Source organism: Camelus ferus, chromosome 15 (assembly GCF_009834535.1).
Source record: "Camelus ferus isolate YT-003-E chromosome 15, BCGSAC_Cfer_1.0, whole genome shotgun sequence".
NCBI lineage: Eukaryota > Metazoa > Chordata > Mammalia > Artiodactyla > Camelidae > Camelus > Camelus ferus.
Window position 1 is genome coordinate 22,569,680 of NC_045710.1, and position 24,759 is coordinate 22,594,438.

The 24,759-nt window shown below is 38.1% G+C and overlaps 2 protein-coding genes and 1 long non-coding RNA gene across 5 annotated transcripts in view; 2 read left to right on the forward strand and 1 right to left on the reverse strand.

The window, feature by feature from the left end:
• Positions 1 to 4,951, forward strand: part of SLC30A6 (solute carrier family 30 member 6) — a 43,732-nt gene extending 38,781 nt beyond the window's left edge. For 2 of the 3 annotated variants that reach the window (XM_032497321.1, XM_032497322.1), the window contains one exon: positions 31 to 2,011. In XM_032497321.1, the coding sequence (XP_032353212.1) occupies positions 31 to 534 (504 nt within the window). In that variant the 3' untranslated portion in view covers positions 535 to 2,011. Of the gene's footprint in view, positions 1 to 30; positions 2,418 to 4,766 lie in introns of those variants that run through there. The other variant, XR_004326224.1, reaches the window with a different exon arrangement.
• Positions 4,176 to 24,759, reverse strand: part of NLRC4 (NLR family CARD domain containing 4) — a 32,420-nt gene continuing 11,836 nt past the window's right edge. Inside the window, 7 exon segments of the mRNA XM_006184607.3 lie at positions 4,176 to 4,489; positions 13,450 to 13,617; positions 14,249 to 14,341; positions 16,184 to 16,354; positions 18,234 to 18,326; positions 21,794 to 23,359; positions 23,362 to 23,787. Coding sequence (XP_006184669.2) covers positions 4,191 to 4,489; positions 13,450 to 13,617; positions 14,249 to 14,341; positions 16,184 to 16,354; positions 18,234 to 18,326; positions 21,794 to 23,359; positions 23,362 to 23,787 — 2,816 coding nt within the window. The 3' untranslated portion in view covers positions 4,176 to 4,190.
• Positions 13,590 to 22,179, forward strand: LOC106729600. The gene is made up of 3 exons (XR_004326225.1): positions 13,590 to 13,725; positions 20,975 to 21,123; positions 22,045 to 22,179. It is a non-coding gene; the product is annotated as an uncharacterized LOC106729600 (long non-coding RNA).

Here is a 24,759-nt window from a genome sequence, read left to right on the forward strand (position 1 = left end):
GTCTCTTTCTTATGATTTTGCCCCTTTTAGGCTGGATCAGTTCATGTGAGAATTCGACGAGATGCAAATGAACAAATGGTCCTTGCTCATGTGACCAACAGGCTGTACACACTAGTGTCTACTCTGACTGTTCAGATTTTCAAGGATGATTGGATCAGGCCTGCCTTACTGTCTGGGCCTGTTGCAGCCAACGTCCTAAACTTTTCAGATCATCATCACATAATCCCAATGCCTCCATTAAAGGGGACTGATGAGTCAAACCCTGTCACATCGACTCCAGCTAAACATAGTAGTCCACCTCCAGAATTTTCATTTAACACCCCTGGGAAAAACGTGAGCCCAGTTATTCTTCTAAATACACAAACAAGACCTTATGGTTTGGGTCTTAATCATGGACACACACCTTATAGCAGCATGCTTAATCAAGGACATGGAGTTCCAGGAATTGGAGCAACCCAAGGATTCAGGACTGGTTTTACAAATATACCAAGCAGATACGGAACTAACAATAGAATTGGACAACCAAGACCATGATGTACTGTAATTTAATTTATTTTTATGAAGAATATTGACTCCTTGCCTTCCAGTTTATTTCATAATCCAATTTTACATCGACTGTTCAATCAGTTACTCTAAGTGTTAGAGAATAGTAGGCTTGTTCGCATTTCATGAAACCAATGAAACTATTTTTGTAAATGTATTTGGGGCAGTGAGAACCTTCTAAATGTTATAGGCTTTAAATAGGCTTCCTTTAGAAGGAGTGTTTATCTAAATTTGAATTTTGCTATCTTTGGTTTTGTAGTTGACTGCAGTGTGATATAACATTACCTTTATAAGAGAGCCACTTGATGGATTGGATCTGTCACATTATCAAAAATATAATACTTTCTTCAGTGAAATTTATAAACATGCTTCTTGAATACACATTTTAGGAAAAAAAATGCATTCTAAAAGTAAAAGTCTTTTTTATAGATTTTCCAAACTTAATTGCTACATTTTTTTGTCATCCTCCGGAATTGTCTTGCAAAGTAAAAGCAAAAAATTTTATGAGAAATTTAAGAACATATTCTAATATCAGGCATAATTTAAAAATTTTAGTTATCAGTTTTTTTATAGATTTTACTAAAAAAATTTGATACATTTGTAAATGGCCCATCATTCTCCAAGTGTTTTATTTTGGTTGAATAAATGCTGAATCCTTAGGTGATATGCAGTGAAGGAATCCCAGTTTTCTGCTTTACATTTAGTCAAACACTGACATAATGATGGATTTATTTTTTGATCACCTTTTTTTTTTTTTTAAATTTTTTGGGGGGGTAGATAATTAGGTTTATGTATTTATTTACTTTTTTTAAAGGAGGTAGTGAGGATTGAACCCAGGACCTTGTGCATACTAAGCACTTGTTCCACCACTTTGAGCTATAACCTCCCCACTGGTCACCTTTTCATTGGTTGACTTATCAATTTCTAATTTTATTAACAAAATATATCACATATATTACCAAAATATGTGGAATTCCATACATAATATGTGATTTAATCTTTTTTCAAAGTTGCATAAACAGTTTGTTTACATTATATAATTTTACCAAAACATAGTGGACCTTAGCTTATAGAATACAGCATTGTTAGATCTGCCATAGGCACTTTCTAAGTTACTTTGTTTTGTCTTGTTGAAGATAGTGAATTGTTAACTATAATGAAGTGTGAGAATCATGTAGATTACTATTTTATTATTTTCCAAATGCAAATGTTAAGGACTTTCTGATATGGCCAGTATTACTTATAAAAATTATAATAAGCAGCAGTTACAAATTACATATGAGTTTTTTCGTTTTATCATGAGTTTTATAATTAGGATTTTAAAAATGGATTTTGAAAGTGGATTCAGCTTTTATAGAATCCAGTACTCCTGGAGATTGGTAACATTGCCAACCATTAGCAGCTATCTAGAGAAGATTTTTTTTTTTTAAGAATTCTCAAGTTTCTTCAACTATCCTCCTTTAAATATGAGCAACACTCCCAAATCCTGTTTCTTCACAGTGGAATAATAAACATCTAGGAAGCCACCTGTCAAGCAGAATTGTAGTCATCCTGTGATAGTAAGTGACCATGTCCCAAATAACTTTTGCTTGATGGGGAGTTGATTATTGTCTTTGACATCTGTGACCCTATTCAGGCATTTGACCTGCTGAAGAAATAGAGCCCACCTTACCTTGACTGCTGTGGAAAGTGGAACGTAAGATGTGATAAGGCAACCTTCTCCTTGTCCTTTGTCTTAGGTTCACCAACTGTTACTGTACCTATTACTGGTCTACTATTACAGGGTGGTTTTTCCTCCATTGACCTCATCTAAATGTGAAGTCGGTCATGCATGAAATCTGAAGAACTGCCATGTACCGAGTGGTGATTATAAGGTATGTGCTGCCACCCTATGCATTCTTCTCCGTCCCCAGGGGATTTTTGAAGTGCCTAGGTACTGAACACAGTTCTGTGTGAGAGTAAATGCCTGCTTACTCAGCATCTATTCAGAGGCAACACCTGTGCAGTTGTCCCACCTAAGGTGCTTGGGTACCCACCTATACTATTCGGGCAGTTGTCTGTGGGTTCTGAAAGTGTTGGCTCTACTTGCTGAACAGTAATGCCAGCTGCCACAGGTGACATTTTATCAGGCATTAGTATGTAGAGAAGCCATATTTCCCAAGCTCTGGCCAAATTCTGTGTATGGAAAACAAGAAACTTGGTCAGCATAGGGCAAGAGGCAGTAGCTTCTGCCATGGTTTGTGATTGAGTGGCTTGTGATTGAGCAGGCTCTGTGGAGTGTGGTCAGTCCTGTTTGAGAAATCACTGTATTGTAATGGAAGAAACACTGGACTGGAAGACAAGAGATTTCAGTTACAATCCTGATACTGCCCCTGTGTAAGTAGTTTTATAACCATAGGAAAGTTATTTGACTTCTCAGAGCTTTCTCATCTATAAGGTTTAGGTCGGGAATGAAGTTTAATCTGTAAACTGTCAGCTCTAAAATTGTGTAACTAAACCTGGAGAATATATGTCCACTTGTGAAAACAGAATATTGTGCCCAGAATTTTTCAGTGACTACCTCAACACATAGGACAAGTGTTACTCAAGCCATTAATTTGAGGTGCCATGATAACAGAAGGTAAACTACAGGCTCACACCATTTTGGTTTTTGTCTATTTCAGAGTTGCCTGAGCTTAAATCTGTTTAGATTAAAGAGATTTTTCTTAGACTTCTTTGTGGGGAAGGATTATTTTTGGAGGTGTTGGAGAAAAGATTAGGAGAGCGTACCCTTAATTTCCATAGAGTACAAACGAATGTGATCCATTTTTTTCTTTCTTCCTTAATGTCTAAAGTGACAAAATTACATACACATATCAGCAACTGGAGAGGAGCTGAATTTCAAACCTCTGATTAACTGCCCATAAACTGCCAATTTTTTTTTTTTTTGCTTGACTAAAGAATGCTAATCTTTTAGGGGAGTCTAATCTGCTTCTTATGTAAGAAAATACTTTTTACATTCCAAATTGTTTGAATTAAACTTTGAATAAAGAACATACATGGAGTTTTCTCTCTGCTTTTAAATGGTTTTGGCCTATTTTCTTTATTCAGTAGCTATTTATTGGTAACTTAATTATCCCATTTTTCAGCAAATGCTTCTCTGGAGTCTAGTACATTCCAGGCACAGTGCTAAGAAATGTGCTTACAATAAATCCATTTTGGAGACCTGCTGTTCTTGAGACCAAGGGGAACACAGGGATGAACAGGAGTCCTCTTCAAGTAGCTGATAATCCTAGTAGAAGTGGGACACCAGAACTGTTACACATGTCATCAAATTAAACTCCCGCCCACTTCCGCCTCTTCTTTGGCCTCATTTTCCTGGCATCCTCCTCTCTTCCTTCTCTTTTTTTCCTGAATGATGAAACTAAGAAAGTAGATTTCCATGAAAGAGGCCAGTTAAGGGGATGGTGGTGCCACACATCAATCTGATACCAGGAAAGAAGAAAAATACAAGGGGCCAGTTAGGCAGACACTGTCGAGAAGGATAATTTTTGGGTGTATAATGGATTGTCATATACTTGCAGACTTTTGGACTATATGAGCAAAGATTTTTAAATCATCAGGCTGAAATAATGGGGTCCCCTGAGCATTCATAGGCTTAGGGTCTTTTATTTAAGCAGAGTTACTAGTTCAAAAGCACCTTTAATGACACTGACATCTTCATCATCAAACTGCCACCCAACAAGCCTAGCTTCTTGCAAAAAAGTTAATTTGGATAACACCTGACCAAGTTTTCTGACCAATGATGCATCAGGTAAAAGTCTTTCAGTACTGAAGTCAAAAAACACCAATTGCTTAAGATTCTCAAATGCACTCATGAAAGCAAACCATCCATCACTGCTCACACAATTACCCGCCAAATCCAACTGCTGGAAGTTTTTCAGAGAGTTCTTTTCAAAAAATGCACCTGAGTTAAAAAAAAAAAAAAGAAAGAAAGAAAGAACTGTGTTAGCTGGGAGCAAAACAGTTTTAAGAGAAATGGCCATGTTTGGACCAGTGCTTTGCTTCAGAAAGAAATCAGAATTCTCTGTAGTTAGAGCAATGATTGTGAATCTAGTCCATTATATTTACAAATTATATTTTTCCTAAAGTATAAGGGTATCTGATAAATGGTAATTAGTAGTAGCATAGCAAACCAATATAAATGAATTATACATATTTTTCTCTTTTCCTGACTCTTCCAGGAAATGGAAGATTGTGTAAAAATTGAGGTGTGAGAGATGCTGTTAGAATATTCAGCACCTGTTTTCAAAACTGGAGTCAAACTTCGGCAATATTAGGTCATTTCCTCTTCTGGAGAAGCAGACACTACCTATTGTTTGTTTGGGTATGGAATGTTCCTTACTATAAACTTGAGTAAGTAAGCCTCCTTCAGTATCTCAAGATTTGGAGTTTGGGGATTGTTATTTTTAACCCTCCCTAGACCCTTCATGAACTTCCTCCATCTCTAATGGAATGGGGCACTCTAAAGTACCTCCTACAAAAGGGAAGGTTTATCCCAGCCATGACCATGAAGTCAAAGAAAACACACAAAGGAATGGTGAAGTTAAGAAAAAGTAGGTTTCTTAGTCTGAAAGACTGTACGGAGCCACCCCACCTGCCTGCACTGCCTGCTTCTGGACTGTCCAGGGAAATAAAGTTCTGTCTTCTGTAAGCCAAGGTGTGGTTGGGTCTCTTGTTACACCAGCTTAGCCTGTGCCCAGCCTAACTCAAATAGGGCCTCACTTTCTCCTCTCTTCTTCCTTCCCATGAGGTAGTCCTTATAGGTAGCATTCTCCCTGCTCTCTCTTACACTTCATGTTCAAGTCCTTTCTGCCTCTGCCTCTTTCCCAGGTACTTCCCAGCATGGCAGGCACGCAGCCAAAATGCTGGTAGCCAGTTAGTGTGTCTGTATATAAGGCCTGTTCCCCAAAGAGCAACTTCATTTCTCCTCCCCGACTAGCAGAACAGATTTCACCACCTGAAAGGAACTTAACAGAGAAGATTTAAAGCCCATTCTACTGTCAGAGGGTGAGCTATTTATACAGGCTATCTGCTATGCTGAAAGAACTGTATTGGTAAGAAAGCTTCTTGGATAATTATTAGAATATGTGTGAGCACAGGAACCAAGAACAAGCAACATAACCCATAATTAAGGTCATGGGTTTTGTTCATTTAACCTGCAGTGTTTTTGTCATCATGAGGAGCAGACTAATGAGAGAAGATAAATCTGTGGCATTTAGAGCTGTTGGCTGTAAGTGGGCTGTAGAGATTGCAAGTGGCTTGATCCAGATTCCAGGCAGAATCTCAGATCCACTAGGTAGAAGGATTCTGATCATCAAAGGGTTCCTACATCTTAAACAAAACTCTAATATTGCCAGAGACCACCTTGTGGATCCCCTGAGCCTGAACTTGGTTTACCATTTATTCATCCAGCAAGCATTTTTGAGTGCCTGCTGTGTACCACGGATTGTGCTGGGTGCTGGGAATATGTGAAAAGGACAGACATGGTACTGTCTCATTGGGCTTACAATATAGTGTGAAAACATACATTATAAAGTAATTAGGTGGGTGATAAGTGCTGTGGTAGGTCAGAGTGCCGTGGGAGCACGCAAAGGGCAGGAGGCCTTCCAACCCCCCTTTGTTCTCAAAACATTGGCAGTTGGACTTAGCAAGTCCAGGAACAAGACAGGATTCTTCTCAGAAGCTGAGCTGCCTCCAAGGAAAGGCCCTACAAAGGGAGAGCCATTTTGCTTTCCTGACCACCCACAGTGAACCTAACCCCCTTCCTCTGGAGCATGGAGCTTCCTGTCAACTTGTGCCTCACTCTACAATGTGAAGAGAACAGTACAGGAATACCAGACATTTGAGAACAGCCTCCAACAAGGAAGACAGAGACCAAAAGCCAAACAAAAAGCTTCCAAGAAATGAGGCAACATAGGGAACAGGAAAAACAAATTTCAAACACTTGGGTTTTTTTTTTTTTAGAGACCCTAAAAAGTTTCTGCATCTAACCCAACAAAAATAAGATGCCAATTTAAAAAAAAATACCATTAGAAAATAAGAAAGAGCACTTGGAAAAGAAAAATATAATATCAAGATCCATGTGGTAGAATGGGCCCAGGATTTACCACTGAGCTTCTAGAACAGGAGTATGATCTGGTGGTTCTTTTTTTGAGAACAAACTGGTTAATGGAGTTCAGGTGTGATGGCTGTCTTTTTGAGAACATGCTGGATAATAGAGTTCAACCTCAAACATTTAAATTGAAAGACATTTTAAAAAGGGTTAAGTTAGAACAGGTGAAATAGATCCCTGAGCTAGCAACAATTTCCATTTGGCACTCTCAGATTGCTGTTGGACTGGAAACAAAATCTGGGGAGTCAGAATTTTTAAATGGGAATTAAAGCTTTAAGGTTGAATGTAATCTCCAAGGACGAAGAGCAGAGAGCCTAGGACCGAGCTCTAAGAAAAATTGGGATCATTTAACATCTGTGTAGAGGAATTGCCACTGCAAAGGAGCCTGAGAAGTAATTAAGGTAGCATGAAAGTCAAGAGAACATTTTGAAAAGGAGGGAGTGATCAGTGTCAACTTTTACAGAGGTAAGTCTAACACTCTGGAAAATGTCCATTGAATTAAGCCACATGCAGCTGTAGAGAGTCAGCTGGAATGAGTGAAAAGCAGAGGATCATCAGGAAGTTGAGATGTACTGACGGTACATAAAATTTTGTTTTGAAGCAGGGGAGAGAGAGAAAGATAGCCATAGGAGAAAGATAAGATTGAGGGAGAGTTTTATTTAAAATGTGAGAAATTTAGCATCTTTAAAAACTGATAGGAAAGAACCAGTAACAGAACATAACTGATGAAATGATGTCCTTGAACAGGAATGAGGGCAGCATTGGGATCTCAAGCACAGCTACAGCACAGAGACTGTCCTTAGGTAGGAGGGGAGAGACCTACTATCATGTAACAGGAGAAAGAGAGGGGAAAATAGCACATCCACTGCGAAATAGTGGAAGAATGGTGGATTGAGGAGAATAAAGTTTGAAATCTTTTGTGTAGAGTGCTGCACATAGAGGCACAGTACGATTGCCGGGAAAAGTTAAGAGAAATTGTGTTTATTGTTTTAATAGACCTCCAGTATTCAGAATTGGGTAGATCACTAATTTCACCCACTGACTCATGAATCTATCACTTATCCTGAAAACAAGAACATGAGCAAAAACTTAGATCTACCAAAATGTGGTATCATCCTGTTTCACACATCTGCCCGCTCCTGACCATAAGAAACTACTCTTCTGATATAGAGTTTATCATTCTTTTTTTAAATCATTCTTATATATTTAAAAATATTTATGATTTTGACAAGTACTGTATGTCTAAAAAATACATTACTTGGTATATACTTTTATTCTTTTTTTGAGATATAATACACATACCATAAAATTCACCCTTTTAAAGCATACACTATAGTGGTTTTTAGTATATTCACAAAGATGTGCACTACTAATTCCAGAACATTTTAATCACCACCCGCCTCTGAAAAGAAAAACCTCTGCAGTCATTAGCAGTCATTCCCATCCTATCCTTGACACTGGCAGCCATTAACCCACTTTCTGTCACTATATAGATTTGCCTATTTTGGACATTTGATGTAAGTGGAATCATACAGTAACTGGTCTTTTGTCACTGGTTTCTTTCACTGGTTTCTTTCAGGATTCATCCATGTTGTAGCATGTCCTACTATTTCATTCCTTTTTATGGCTGAATAATACTCCATTGTATGGATATACTACATGTTGTTTATCCACTCAGTAGTGATGGACATTTGGGTTGTTTCCATTTTGGGACTATTAAACATGCGAACATTGCTGTACAAGTTTTGGTATAGACATACATTCTCATTTCTCTTGGGGACCTCAGGGTAGAATTGGTAACTGTATGTTTAACCATTTGAAGAGGTGCCAGAATGTTTTCCTAAGCAGCTCCATCATTTTATGTTCCAACCACCAGCATATGAGGGTTCTGATTTCTCTATGTCCTTGTCAACACTTGTTATTATCTGTCTTTCTTATTATAACCATCCTAGTTTGTGGCAAGAAGCATTTCACTGTGGCTTTGAATTGCGTTTCCCTGCTGGCTGATGATGTTAAGCATCTCTTCTGGTATTTATTGGCCACTTACATATCTTCTTTGGAGAAATGCGTATTCAGATCCTTTGCCTTTTTAAAACATTGAGTTCTCTTTTTAACAATGTGTTGTAAGAGTTCTTTATCTATTCTAGATAGTAGTCCCTTTTCAGATATATGATTTGGCAGTAATGAACAAAGCTACTACCAACATTCATGTGCTTATGTCTCCATTTGATTAATGAGATTATTTATGTCATTCTGTTTTTTCTTGATCAGTCCTGCTTAACTTTTATCTATTTTGTTACTCTTTTTAAAGAACTAACTTTAAGCTTTACTAATCACTTTTCTTGTATTTTTATTTTCTATTTCATTGATCTATGATCTATGCTATGTTTATTATTGTGGGGTTTACTCTTATTTTTCTGCCTTCTTAAATTAGAAACATTAAGCCTTTCTTCTTTTCTAATGTAAATATCTAAGACTGTAAGAATTTTATTTAAGCCTTGCTTTTCCTGCATGCCACAAGTTTCAATATATAAATGGTTTTCTTACCATTTGGTTCAGATATTCTTGTTGAAATTTGTCATGATAAACTTGTAGTATACCTATCTGCCAATTTGTATGATTTTCCCCAGTAGCTTGAGTGTGGGTACAGGAAAAGTTGAAAGTTAAAGACAATCCTTAACTTGGATTTGGTTTAGAGTTTTGCCAGCAGAATACACCTCAACCACTGTATCTAGTATCATACCTCACCTCCACATCTCATTTTCTCCCTGCAGCTCATTAAGTAGTCTTTCTTTAATTCAAAACTTCGTCTCTCATTACACTTCATTTCATTACTGCATCTATCACACACATGCATCACTAAATGTCATTGCCTAAACTGACTCATAATACTGTGGGCCATAAGACTCTCAGCTATTGTGATAAGAATCTTTGCAAGGATAAAGGATGGAATTTAAACCAGGTGGGAAGGGAAGTCAAGAGAGACAGGGACTATTAAATAGGTAAGTAACAGTGGGCTCAATGAATTGGAAGTCCCAATGATGTAAAATGAACTGATGATAAGGCGTCATTGAGTAACTAAGATGGAAATGTAGAAGGTTGTTGTTTGAGAATGGATTATCTGAATTTAATATCTTAGAACACTTTTAACTGAATTTTCATGATCTGTTGATTTTATGCTCACAGAGTAGATGTGTGAAGGAGAATGGAAGGGAAGGACCAAAGAGGAAGCTCCTGAGTGTTGGCTGAGTAGTGTCCCATAAGAAGTGAAGTCTCCTAGGCTGATGATCAGAGTTAGGGGGTGAGAAATTCTGTAAGACAGTTGCCATAGATTCAGTGAATAAGAAAAGGTGACAAGAAATTCATAGTTCATAGCAATGAGAGAGGACAAACTGTAGTCCAGTTAAATGGCCTAAGCCTCACAGAAGCAGGATTCCTTAATGGGGTTGGAGAAGGAGTGGACTGGAAGGGCAGTTAGACTCAAAGAGAACCTCACCTTGCCTTTGGACTCTGAGAGGCATGATAATCAAGAGAATAAAAAGTGACTACTTACAAGAGCTGTAGGGGAGAGCCAGGTTTCAGTTAGGATAAGGGGGTGTCTAAAACCTTTGGTAAAAAGATACTTTTCTCAAAATACTCCGTATGTCTTCAGTGCATCTCACCTACCCTATACCTCATTAAATACTGCCCATCCTGTGACATTTCCTCCCTACTTCTTCCTATGTAGCCTTTATTTCATTAGACTCCCCATCTCTTGTTATCAGTTTGCATTTTATTATCCCATCCCAAGGCATATTGCATCTCATTCACTAAATGGGGATGGGAATCCCAAAGCCAGGCCTGATCCAGGAGAGGTATTGTGGGCCAAAGCCAGGAAACTTATGCTAGAGGCTTGAACAGTTGGTTGGTTTGGATAGTATAAAGAGGCTGTCAAATTGTAGCAAAGTATATTTTAGAATTTTTAGATGATTTTGTGTATAAGAAAATAGCATTTACTATAACAAAGCCTGAGGTTCTAAGAACCCTATATTTCATGGCAAATTGTGTAAGTTCTGTAAGTTCATTTGTTCATCCATAAAAACAAGTATTTATTGCACATCCACTGTGGGATATATACTAAATACCAAGTTTAATGGCCTGGGCCCTTTTCTCAAAGACTTCACAGTTTAGTGAGGCAGGTAGATATATGAACACATTCTCTGAATTAAAATGGTAACTGCTCTAATAAAAATAAAGTACTATCTGTGTGTAATAATGAAAACCACTGTTTTTTAAAACCTGAATTGGATACAAGAACATTGGAAGACTGACATATAAGCTGAACATATGCTTACCTATAATCTTTACCTGTAATCCAAACCCACTCCCACGTAGATACCCAGCAGAAATGTGGCCATATGTTCACCAAAATATATATACATGGGTGCCTCTGAGGCTCAGACACCTTAACTAAGTTGCTGCTGGCCATGCATCTATCAAGTGGGAGGGATGGGCAGGTCTGTCTGACTCCAAAACCAAGGCACCTAACCACTTCATAAAGATGGAGCCTCTAGAGGGGCCTGACAGATAGCAGTCTCATCTCCTGGCTAGAGACCAAAGGCAGAGCATGCTTGGCTCTCACTCTTCAGCTTATGCCTCAAACCCAAGCACACTACTTTTTATACCTCTGGGAGGTGGAGGAAATGGGTGCAGGAGAGCCATGTCAGCACCTACACTCTCTCCCTCCTTTCATCAGCTCTTCCTCTCTGTCTCCAACCTTTTCCCCTGCTTTAGTATAACAACCTTCTTGTATCTCTGCTTTCCTTATAAAACAGGGATAATAATGTTATCTTTTATTATGGATATAATGGTAATTCCACAAATTCTTTTTAAAAACACTTTGAGAATAAATTAGTTACTACTATTGAGTTGTTCATTTTGTCATTTTTTCACTTGCATTTAGGGGCATATCAGTACAGCTAAATTTCAGAAAGTCAGCCCTAGACTATTAAAGTGAAGTGGCAAATTACTGCCTAGCTTAGTTCTTAATAAACACACCATCTCTTCTGGTCTCAATAGCCAGCCTCAGAAGTGGGCAAATTAGGCAGCTACCTACTTAAAGGTTTGAAAGATGATAAAAGATCTCTACCTAAAAATGCCTCCCCACCTGTAATTCTAATTCTACACACCCCAAGAGCCTCCTTGAAAAGCCATATGCTTTCCAACCAAGTATGAGGTTACCTAAGAGAGATTATTTGTTAGCTAATTAATTCATCTGTCATAGAAGCCACCTGCTTCCAGTATCACCTGGAAGAGAAGAGGGGCCTGAAAGAATGACACCCAGGATGATATGATTTGATGGGTTAAGGGAGCAGGTAGAAGAGTTGAAAGTGGAGTTAGAAATTAAGGGAAGGAAAGATCCAGAACTTGGAACACTACTAAGGAAGTAAAAACCTTTAGACAGCCTAAAGACTTAAAGAGATATGCATCTCTAAGAGAGAAGGTTTTTAAAAGAGGGGAGTTAGTGTTTGATGGGTACAGAGTTTCAATTGGGGAAATTAAAAAACTCTGGAGATGGATGGCAATGGTAGTTGCATAAGAATGTGAATGTACTTAATGCCACAAAACTGTAGACTAAAAATGGCTAAAATGATAAGCTTTATGATATGTATACTACAAATATATTCTAGACAATTTGTGAGGGAAATGAAGGCAGTCAAGGCTGTTTTCACCAATCCTTTGCCTTAGGTGGTATGGTAGTCAGCCTTCAAGGTGGCTCCTATGATCCTCACCTCCTACTATTCACTCCCCTGTGTTGTCCCCTTCCACACTGGATAGAGCTGACCTACCCAGGTCACAGGACACAGCACAGATGACCGGAAGTGATCTTCCAAGGCTAAGTCATAAGAGATACTGCAACTTCTAACTGATTTTCTCTTGAATCTCTTGCTCTGCAGGAAGTGAGCTGCATGTTGTAAGAACATGCAAGCAGTCTATGGAGAGGTCCAGGGAGGAGAAACTGAGACCTCCAGTCAACAGCCATCATTAACCTGTCAACCAAGTGAGAAACCACCTTGGAAGCAGGTCCCAAGCAGCCCCAGTCAACATCAAAACTGCAACCTCATAGCAGAGCCTAAGCCAGGACCACACAGCTAAGCCACTCCCAAATTCCTGACCCACAGAAACTTGAGATAATGTTTGTAGTTGTTTTAAGCCACTAAGTTTTGGGGTAATCTGTTACACAGACATTGATAACTAATACAGAGAGCAGGAGAATCCTTTATCAACTGCCTGAGGCTAGAGGTATCTTCAGTCATTTATGTGTCTCTGCTCCTGGATTATATCACAGCTACTTGAAGATATTCTGAGACCCCATTTAGGTAAAGTGGCACTTACCTCTACATTTTATGAATATCCAACAGGTGACTTAAAAATATTTCCCAAGATTGGAGAGGCATTGCTGAATTTCAGATAGTAAAAACTAGGAAGAGCAATTCCTAACATAATACACCTTGTCAGATAACGTGAACATTTTTCCTTTAAACACTGTAGGTGAAATGCTTGCAAACCTGAAGGCAGGCCAGTGTTTTAAATCATTTTCCTCCTTAAGATGTGTGAAAACTCTTTCAATATACTTGTATTAAAAAAGAGGAGACAAATAAATAAATCAAGGTGGTAAATAACTAAATAAGTAAGTAATTAAATACAGCAAGCTAACTGAAGAACTTAGTAAGGGCTAACTTCTTTCCTCTTGTCTCTGTGTGTGTACCCACCTAGAATTCTAATCTCTGCATCTGTGAGTCTCCAGTTTTTCAGCCCAAGCTTGATGAGCTGAGAGGCTCCCTCCAGTTGCTCCAACAGCCTGGTCAGGCTGATTCGTACATCACACCACCACGGCAGCATCAGAACAGTTAGCTCTTCCAAGATGGGCAGCCTGTCAACTTGAAGAACCAGAGGGCAGTTCAACAATTGGATCCACCTCAAAACTGATGAAGGATGAAGAGATGTGGGAGGAATGATCTTTATCTCTGCAGCCTACTTAATGTTCAGTAAGAATTTACCTGGTTTTTTGTTGATATTTTTATGGAAAGTTTCAAGAATATACAAATATACAGAACAGTATAGTGAAACTGTATATACTAATAAGCCAACTTTCCACAAACATCAAATCATGGAAAATCTTGCTTCATCCTCATTGAATTCATTTCCTTCTATACTATTTTGAAGCAAATCACAGAAAGTAAATATCAGGTTTTTAAATTCTCACATAATCACAGTATCATTATCACACCTTAAAAATCTTATCATTAACTCCATAAGCAAATTTGTCTTCAATATCACTTACTCTCAGACATTAGCTCCCTCGGAGATGGCAAGGAGATGGGAGCCTCAGGTACAGTAAGTACGTGAAAACTGGTAACTCAGAAGCCATGGGCCAGTGTGCCTTAAGGGCAGTTTAAGAAAGAGCTAAATGACTTATGTGAGGTTCACCTAGTAAAAGAAACCTCAGGGATCAGGGTACGCTTTTCTGACTATTTGAGTATTTGATTTTGGCTAAATTGTCAATCTTACTCAGTTCATGAAGAGCTTCATTTCCATGCTTTTCCAGGTGATTTTCAGATAAATCAAGAATGCTCAGTTTGGCCAAGTTGTGAAGATTCTGAGCTGGGGGAAAAAATTAATCCAAAACAAAAAGACTTTTCAGGAAACTGTATCTGCATTTAAAATATCATTAGAAGAATTCTGAGTCCTTGCCTTCTTTCTTGATAGTATACAAACCATTATTTGACTTGATTGATTTAATTATTCCAAAAGGTATCTGGGTAGGTTTAACCCCCAGTTGCCATGAGGATGAAAGATGAACAGCTGTTTCCTGTTCTTTAGTTCTGACTAATAACCTTCAATTCACAAAAAACCTAAAGTAGCCTGGAATACAGTTGTTATGTCACTTTAGGAAAGTCACTTTGTTTCTTTAAGCCTCATCTTTAGAATGTGGAAGTGGAACTAAATAAACTGTAAGGTTTCTTCCAATTCTAAAATGCCCTTATCATGTGGGAGAAACAAAGGAACCAAAAACAGGTGAGATAAGCTCTTCTCTGTGTACTTCGGTTTAGATGATTTTGTTAATGTCATGGTTGTGATGCTAATAATAAAAACTTAGAAAGTAAAAAAAAAAAAAAAAAAAGACAGATGAGAAAAATAGAAAACAAATAGCAAAATGGCAGATGGAAACCTAATCAATATATAATTACATTAAATGTAAATAGATCAAACACTCGAATTAAAAGACAGATTAATAGGATTAGATTTTTTAAAAGCAAGATCCAACTCCATGCTATCTACAAGAGATGTATTTTAATGACAAAGACACAAATATTTTGAGGTAAAAAATTTGGAAAACTATTTTACATGCAAACGTTAATTATAAAATGCTATCACTCTGGCTAAGAACTGCTTAATTCTTTTCTTCATTACAGATATTCATCATGGTTGTTTAATCTATTTGAAGTTTTTCCTATCAAGACTGATTAGAAAAAAAGCTTCTTTAAAAATAATTTTTTAATGAGTACATACTCTTGTTATAATATTAGCTATTGTTATTTTTAATCAATCATATGAACCCTTTTCTTAGAGTAAAGGGTTCTGGGGTTTTCTTAGAATAAAACTCCTGGGGTTTGGTGCTTTAAAAAACCCCACAGAACTCCTCTTAAAAAGGGTACAATTGGTATTTTCAGTTCTAAACCTATCTCTCTTCAGGACAATTAGAGAAGTAAAGTAGTATGCTCATCATTCTCATGCCCCCAGTGTTTGTCTGGCCTTTTCCAATCATGGGTTTCTCTAGCTTTTGGTTTATGTTAATATACAAATGATTTCCTTAGTAAACCTTACAGACTCCTAGCTATGTTGTATTCTGTTTTAAAAGGGCTAGATTATCTTTTTTTTTTCCAAAATCTAAATTTAAAAAATATGTGAATTGAACATATCCAGTTTATCCAGAAATATGCAAAGGTTTCTCCATATTTGGTATATGTACCATTTAGGAACTCAAAAGACTCAACTCTTATATTAATGTACCAACTCCACCTTAACAGGGCAATAGGTGAGAACTGGAAGGCCTGAGAACATTTAAGGGAACTTTCTCTCTCTGCTTCTCAATCATTTATTTATCCATTTGTTCAAATTTTCATAAAGCAGTTATTATATAACAGGACACGTGTCAAGTTTCACACACCAATTTCTTATTTTCTTCCTCTTTACCTTCTCTTAAAATTATAACATCTTCACTTATCCTGAGATTGTTTCCTGTCAGTCATCTATAAGAAATTTTCATTCAATCATACAGAAGATTATTAAAAACAGGCTAGATATTACATAGAAGTCTTTATTATCTTTTCCTGTTTCTCTAAAAATTAAATCTCCATTTGAGAGACTTAGCAGGGCCTTAGTATAAAAGTATCATATATTCTCTCACACTGTTTTCATTCAGTAAATGCACGCAGCAGTTACCTAGAATTTTCACAGCATTTCCCGACAGGCAGCAGGAGACTAATTGGATTTCTTTAAGGTCACAGGGTTCAGCTGACAGAGACTTGACTATGTAATCCATTCCTTCCCCAATATCAGACAAATGGGTCAAACGAAGTAAACACATCTTCTTCATGTTTGTCAGGCCTTCAGCTGCAAATAGATGGAAAGGAAATGCATTAGGACACCAAGTTAATTTGATATAACTGCAGATTAATGGGCTGAAAGAAGATAAAAAACAATTGCACAGAGACCTTGCCATGCTCTTTCTGTAGAGAACTTGAGCTATGAAAATCCAAGGAGAGTTGTTTTTCTTTCAATGATCACTTTCCAGTCTCCTGGACCATACAAATTTCGCTTAGCAGGCCATTCTCTTAGTAACATGAAAAAAAAAACTATAGTATATGTGTAGAATTTTAATGGGTATCAACATATATCTTTACCATACTTTTTTCATAGAATGAAGTTTTCTGAATGAGCACTCTCCCTTTAATCCCCTCAATAATCTTAGGAGGAATGGAAGCTGAATTCAGAGGGGCAGCTCAGGAATTTCCATTCCTTAGTGTGCTTCTAGTGTAGAATCCTGCTTGTGACTGTAAGATATGTGGCCTCCCTGATGCTTTACGATGAAAACGACATCCAATGCAGCATGTTTAATGAGGTGGAATTTATGTCAAAAATACAATTGAAAACATTCTGAAATGTTCCTTGTTCTTAGGTCTAAAGCTGATGTGGAGTTTAAGATTGACTAGGCATATCTTTGTGTAATTAAAATATTTCCTTATCTTGATGGTACTCTTACCTATAGAAAAAAATATATTGTTTTAATACTATCTACCTTGAAGAACTGTGGGAGGGTTGCAGAGAATGTATGTGATGTACTTAGTGTGGTGCCTGGCACGCAGTAGGTACATGTTAATTGTTGTCATGAGAGTACACATAGCTTAGAGATTGTGAACATGAATTTTGCAGTCAGTTTGATTCCTGGATCCCATACTTAATAATTGTGCAAATGTGGGCAAGTTATTCAGTCTTTTAGCTGTGGCTTTAGGGATAGTTATACCTACATGTTAGGACTATTGTGAGGATTCAAGAAGAGGAAGTATGTAAAAGTACTTAGTTCAGTGTCTATTGTGCAATAACTCTTTAATAAATAGTAATTTAGACTGGTTTATTCAGTCCCAGGCTTTGATTCCTTAATGGTAGCATCAGATTGTCTCAGATAGGTATTTTTGAACCCTTTGTAATAATTGGTGAGACCCTGGGCAAGTCAATAAACTGTTCTAGGTTCCATTGGCAGTAAAATAAGAGTTGAACTAGATGCTCTCAGGCCCCTTCCAGCTCTGCTATTCTGGGTAACTTGTAGGCATCCAATAAATGTTTATTGAAGATTGAATCAATTTGGATATTCACATGCAGGCTATATAATGAAAAAATGTCAGTCATGTTTAAATTGTAGGATAGGGTTGTCTTTAGGCAGGAACCAAAATGAAAAAGAATGTATAAGAAAGCATTTAACTGAGGGCAAACAGGAGGGAGAAAAGAGCAAAAAAAAATTTTAAAAAGTAGGGACATTGAGGGAAAACAGCTTCAGTGGGAATCCCCCCTGTCCTCGAGGGCCTGGCTCCCTTTGATAAATCACATTTTGCTTGTATTCCTGAAGCTTTCATGGTCCACGTTCATTCTTGTGTCTCATTCAACTTATGAAGTTTTATTGAATTATGAAATACAGCATAAACTTTTTTATCCTGCTTCTATGTTTTAAATATAAACGTAGTCAATCAGCTGGGGAGATAAAAACATATCATGATTTCTGTCCCCAAAAGGATTACAATCTGGGGGTGTACAATTTACATAAAAGGGTGCTGAGAGATTGGAATGGGAGTGGAGAAAATGTCAAGGAACACCAACGTAGTCACAAGGACATAAGGGTATACTTGCCCTGTATAGAAACAGCCAGCGTCAAAGAGTCTTAACTGTTCTTATTATCAAACTTATATTAATAGAAATACTAGAGAAACAAAACTCTGACCTAGTTTTATAGCATCTTCCTCATTCATCTTAACATTATCCAGCATGAGCTTCGTAAGGTTCTTCAAATTACCCAAGCTGTCAGTCAGACCACCTGCCAGAAGAAAAGAGATTGGACTGTGTTCAGCTATCATTCACTAGATTCCTATTACCAATCAAAAATTTTTAGGTGTCATTATGGGCAAGAAATGCTCATGAAGTTCACACAAAACTATATTTTTTGTCAGAGATGGACATCTTCCTTAGCTAAAAGCATGTGTTCCAAATATAATGGAATTACACTGGAAAACAATAACAGAAAGATAATTGGGAAATCTCCAAATGCTTGGAAAGTAAACAACATGCTTCTAAACAAGCATGGATCAAATGGGAAGTCTTAAGAAAAATTAGACAATATTTTGAAAAATACAGAAATAAAAATAAACCGCATCAAAATCTCCAGTTAAAACAGTGCTTAAAGGGAGGTGTAGAGCATTAAATGCTTATGTTAGAAATAAGGAAAGGTTTCAAATTGATAACCTAAGCTTACTACTTAAGAAACTAGAGAGAAGAACAAATAAGCCTAATGCAAGAAGAAGCAATACAATAATAAAGATAAAGGCAGAAATCAATTAAAAATTGCTAACATAAACAATAGGGAAAAATCAATGAAAATTAAAAGCTTTATATTTGAAAAGATCAATGCAATTGATAAATTTCTAGTAGGACTGACAAAGAAAAAAGTGAGGAATAACAAATTACCAATATCAGAAATGAAAGAGGATATTATCACAGAAATTGCAGATGTTAAAAGGATAGAGAATAATATGAACAAATCTACACACATAAATTTGACAACATAGATAAAATTGCCCAATTTCTTGAAAGCCAGAAGCTGTTAAAACTCATCCAATATTATATAAGTAACCTGAATAGTCCTATATAACTATTAAAGAAATTGAATTGGCAAGGGATAGACAAGGGTATTGGCAAATGTTAGATCAATGGAAGTAGATCACACACTTAGCATATGTGAGGTTCTGGGTTCAATCCCCAGTACTTCTGATACAAAGGCTATTCAAACATGAAAGAATAGTCATTTCAATAAATAAAACAACTGGATATTCATAAGGAAGAAAAATGAACCTTTTCTAAACTTCACACCTCACACAAATGTTAACTCAAAATGGATCCTAGATCTAAATGTAAAACATAAAACTTTAAAAGGAGATACAGGAAAAAATTTTCATGAACCTGGGGTTATGAAAAGAGTTCTTAGATATGACACTGAAACCATGATTCATAAAGAAAAAAAAAAAAGGAAAGGAAAAAAAGAAATAAAATAAAAAAAAAGGACTTTCAACAAAATTTAAAACTTTTGTTCTGTGAAAGAAACTGTTAAAAGAATGAAAAGATTAGCTACAGATTGGGAGAAAATATTTTCAAATTAGTTATCTGACAAAGGACTTATATCCAGAATATATAAAGAACACTTAAAACTGAACATTAAGAAAACAAATTGACCCAATTAAAAATGGATAAAAATTTGAACAGACATTTCACCACTATGGCAAATGCACATGAAAAATTTTCAACTTTTATCAGCCAACTCTGATGAGGTAACACTGCACACAGAGTTCCAGTTGCTCCACATCCTCATCAGCATTCAGTATTGTCTGATTTTTATTTTTTCTTAGTGTAAAATGACAAAAGTAGAAAAACACAAAGAATACTAAGTGCTAGTAAGAATGCAGAGCAACTAAAATTCTCATATATTGCTACTGAAAATGTAAATTGTCAAAGTGAAATATAGTTTAGAAGTTTCTTAAAAAGTTAAACAAGCACTTGTAATATGGCCCAGCAATCAATCTCCTAGGTATTTACCCAAGTGAATCGAAAACTTATTTTCACACAAAAACTTGCACAAGAATGCTTATAGTAGCTCTATTTATAATTGCCCAAACTAGAAATAACCTACATGTGTTTCAATGGTGACTATATAAACACACTGTGGTATATCCATACAATGGCTATTCAGCAATAGAATGAGATGACCTAGGAGGATGCTGAAGAGACTTGGAGGGCAAAAATAGAAACCAACTTTAGGTATAAATGACAGGGAACTAGATTCTAGCTATAAAAAAAGTAAGTGCTGATTACAAACTGAAATGTAAAAGAGGGTCAGGGAAATGATGTTATTACAAGAAGTAGAATGGGTGGGCTCTATGCCCAACTGGAGATTATGTGTCTTGCCCAAAGAGCATAGGAGCAGATCATGAAGCTCTAGTCAATTGTTACCAAGGGAGGATGTGGGCCTGCAGTTGCCAACCCATAATTTTCAAGAGAAACCTGTATTTTCACATGACATCTCCCAATTTCAAAATGGTGGCAACGCCTTCAGGGAGAAGAGTTTTGGTTAGGGGAGAAGGAAAGGAAGGAGACTTTTCACGTAGTTGTTTTATAATTTGAACTATGTGACTCTATTACTCAAAAAGTAAATTAAAATATTGGCAAATATTAAAAAGAAAAAATTTAATTGTACAGAGGCCAAATTCAGCACATAAGCGACTGGTTTGCAAGATCAGAACAAAGGAATAGCCATCAAAAGGAGATGGTTACCTTCCTGACAGAAAGTAGTCTAATGTCGTCTGGGTGACTATCCAGAATCTTAAAGCAGGAACTCCTGCATTGAGTAGGAGGTTGCGAAGATTATCTATGCAAAAGATTCTAGGCTCCTAAAATGATAGAAAATGTCCTCTACAGGGTGACAAGGGAGGCAGAGCCGAATGGGAAATTATTTGTGGATGAAAATGAATCCCAGATTACAGTCAAGTAGAGGAAGGCTCCAGCCAGCCCGTAGCTTCACACCACTCAGCAGCCCCTGCTCTGGGCTACAGGGCTGATCTACACAGGTAAGGCTGGTCTACACAGGTAAGACAGCCACTCACCTTCAGTGTCATTTTGAATTTGGGGAAACTCCCCTTTACCCAGAAAGATTGACCCAGCATGTATGTGTCTGAAATTTCTTCATGTCAGACAAAACCTTTTCCCAAAATCTTCTTTCAAAATGAATGATACTTGGGGTGGGGGTGAAGCTGGGTATGTGCTGCAACTTCCTAGATGAGAATCCAGTGATGCAATTAGCCACCAGTTTCTGTAGGTGATTAGTTTACAGGCTGGATTTCCTCCCAGGCTTGAAGGCAGGAGGGGTGCTACTTGGCAGGGAAGCAATGAGTGTTAAGTAGAGATGGAGTTACTGACAAGAGGAAGGGTTCACAGAAGACAAGCTTAACCGACTGTACATACACCCACACACAGACAAACACACTCTTTACCATACACGCCATATAGCTATTCAAACAGACCACAGAGCTTCAGCTCTGAGAATCCTCCCTAGGGCTTCCCAATCTGACAGCCTTGCCCCGACAATGGAACCCTCTCCCCAACCCTCCCACCTCCCTTCCAAGTCCTGACACCTGGTAGAAACCATTAGAAAATTTAAAGCAAAACAAATGATAACTCATATTCCCACATTAAATAGCCAGGTTTGATTATAGCTTAAACTGCTGGTATTTACAATACCTGGCAGCCGTTGAGTCTGTAGGTCATGAATCCTCAAGGTTTTCAGGTTTGTCACAGATGTGATATGCTGCTCGTCTTCTAAGGTGAGGGGACTGGCTTCCACTATGAGGAAATGAATGTTCTCAGAGATGCTGAGGACTGAACTGAGGCTTCCAGCCATGCCGGCACATCTCTTAATGCACAATCTGAGGCTTACAGCAGAGCTGAATATTTTCTCCAGATATTTTATATCTTGCTTATTCAACTTGCAGAAATCCCGGAGTGTGACCTCCAGGGTCTTGAATTCCTGCTTCGAGTTGAAGAGCAAAGACACAGCCCTGCTGGGAATATAGGTTCCTGAGGACTCTTGAGTGTGGGTCCTGCTTATGTCTCCTGCCGCCTTGTCCAGCGAAGCTTCAGCTCCCCCGTAAAGGTCCAGTTTTACGAAGTCCAGAGCACTTGCACAATTAGGCAGGTCTTCAAAGAAGTCAAATAAGTAATCAGGGATGTTCTGTGAGTTGATATATAAGCTTTTACCACGAAAGAAAGCTTCAAATTCTTCCCTCAGGGTTGATGTGGACATGCTCTCATGGAATAAATTGATGCCACACTCTGTAAAGCAATTGATGTTTCTGTCTTTCAGCGTTTCTTGCACAGTGGTGCTTTTCACATTTTGCATAGACTCCTGCCTCCAGAGAGGCCTCTTGGTGACAGAAAGCCCGAGGAGGCTGCCGTGTTGACACACTGACGCAAGGTGTTTCAGAACAGCCCTGGTGGCCTCGTCAGATGACCCACACGTGTACAGGAGCAGGCTGCTATACTTGGATGTAATGTCTGAAATGGAAACCATTTTCTGTAAGTGACCGTTCCCCTTGGTCACCTCCGCTGGCTCTCCAGAGTTCAGTAAACTGCTGAGTCTGCGCCCTGCTGTGTACTCCTGGAAAGATTTATGAAAGAATTTATACTTTGCCTTGAACCGTTGAGCTGTGTATTTACAGAGGAGTCCCGTTGTCAGTAGGACATCCTCGTTCACGCTGGACAAGTCATCTGGTTCGAAATCAAACCTCTGGGAGAACACGCCCTCCAGAGCTAGGTCTCCACAGTGGTCCAGGCTCCGAGTAACTTCACTGGGAGCCACCCCTTTACGTTTGTGCTTGTTTTTATTTATTTGCAGATCATAGAACGCACGGAACAGTGTGGTCTGTGTGTGAGAGTGGAACTCACTTTCTCCCATCTGGATCGCACACGTGATGACCACAAAGAGAGGGGTCTTCATCAGATTCCTCAAGCACCTGAATTTCTGAATTTGGAGCAACAAGCCCTCAGCAAGCTCTTTTATCAGCACTTCCCGGATGAGAGCCTGGGCACTGTCCTCCGTCATGTCCCCCACCTCGGCGATCAGTGCACCAAACTGCCGGATGTGCCTCAGGCACTCCGTGGTGGTGGTGACAATGACCATGTTCTTAAAGCGGTGGTTTTCCTTTATCAGGGCATTGATTTCTGGGCAGTTCTGGGCCTTAAATTCATTGTAGCCATCAAGGAGGAAAAGAACCCTCTGCCGCAGCTTCAGCAGCGTGGCCATAAAGTCTGCTTCCTGATAGTGTCAGGTATATCCAGGAGTTGGTCACATAGGGTTTCAAAGAGTCCACCCTGGGCCCTGCTCAGACGGAGAAAGAAGACCAATTTGAACTTGGTCAGAGCCTGACACTCTCCAGAGGCCCAGAGCATGGCAATTCGCTGCAGCAGAGTGGACTTCCCTTTGCCTGATTCCCCTTCGATGATGCAGGGGCTCTGAAGAGTGTCCAGCAGGCCACTCAGGGTCAGCTGCTCCAGACGGTGATGATGTTGGTCCTTCCTCCACAGAACCGGTTCTGTGAAGGTTCTTTTCAAATTAAAAATAATGTCAATATCTTCACCCAGGGGATGGAAGTTCAGAAAAGATGGAGTGTGGTATAAGTCCTTTAAATCCTGAGCCAAAACATCTAAGTCCTCTTCTGACATTTGATGAAAAAGACCTGTTAGAGAAGAGGTGAGGTTAAAGAGGACCAAATTCTGTGTCTCCCCAGAACCTAGAGTTCAGGAGGATGAAGGGAGAGTGATGCTGAGAACCTTCCCTTGGTGACTTTAATTTCTCTCCTCATTTTTGAGCTCACAGAAAGGGTTCCAAATATTTACTTCTGCTTTTCCCTGTTACCCTTTGCCCTACTTCCCCTTTGCCTTGTTTCCTCCTTTCCACCACCAAATCTTATAGCAGCTGATTGGAAATCAGAGGAGCCAGAGTTTGGGTTCAGGAAACTATGTGAGAAAAGTGGGGCTATGGCTGAGAATGATGGTCAGGAGTAACTTGTAGCAGATCAAGCCTTAACCGTAAAATCTTGTCATGAAATGACATTAATTAAACATTAATTAAAATCTATCATGAAATAATTTACTAATTTGAAGAAATAAGAACTACATAAATATTTCATGAAAGGCAGAATCATGCTCCTTTAGTCAATCAGACTCTTTACCATGGTACTTGAATCACAGTCAGGGGGCCATTTGTCCACAGATGGGCCTCATCAGACTAAGGACTGTTAGGGGAGGATATAGCTCAGTGGTAGAGTACATGCTTAGCATGCGCAAGGTCCTGGGTTCAATCCCCAGTACTTCCACTAAAAAATAAAGTAAAGTAAAAAAATTAATTAAAAAATACATAAAGAAATATGATAAACTCCCCACCTCCCCCCAAAAAATAAAAAACAGACTAAGGAATGTTGAAAACTACTACTGCATTGACTTTTTTTTATCATTATTTTATTAAACAGTACAATTCATCTTATTACTATTTTCACACACACTGTCCACATTCTCACATTAGGTGATAATAGAAATATAACTAAAGTGAATTTAAATTATTGCTTAGAAAGAGAGAATACTTAAGAACTAAGTCTGAACACCATGTGTCATTTTGGAAGTTTTTAGGCATTTTCATAAAAATATGAAAT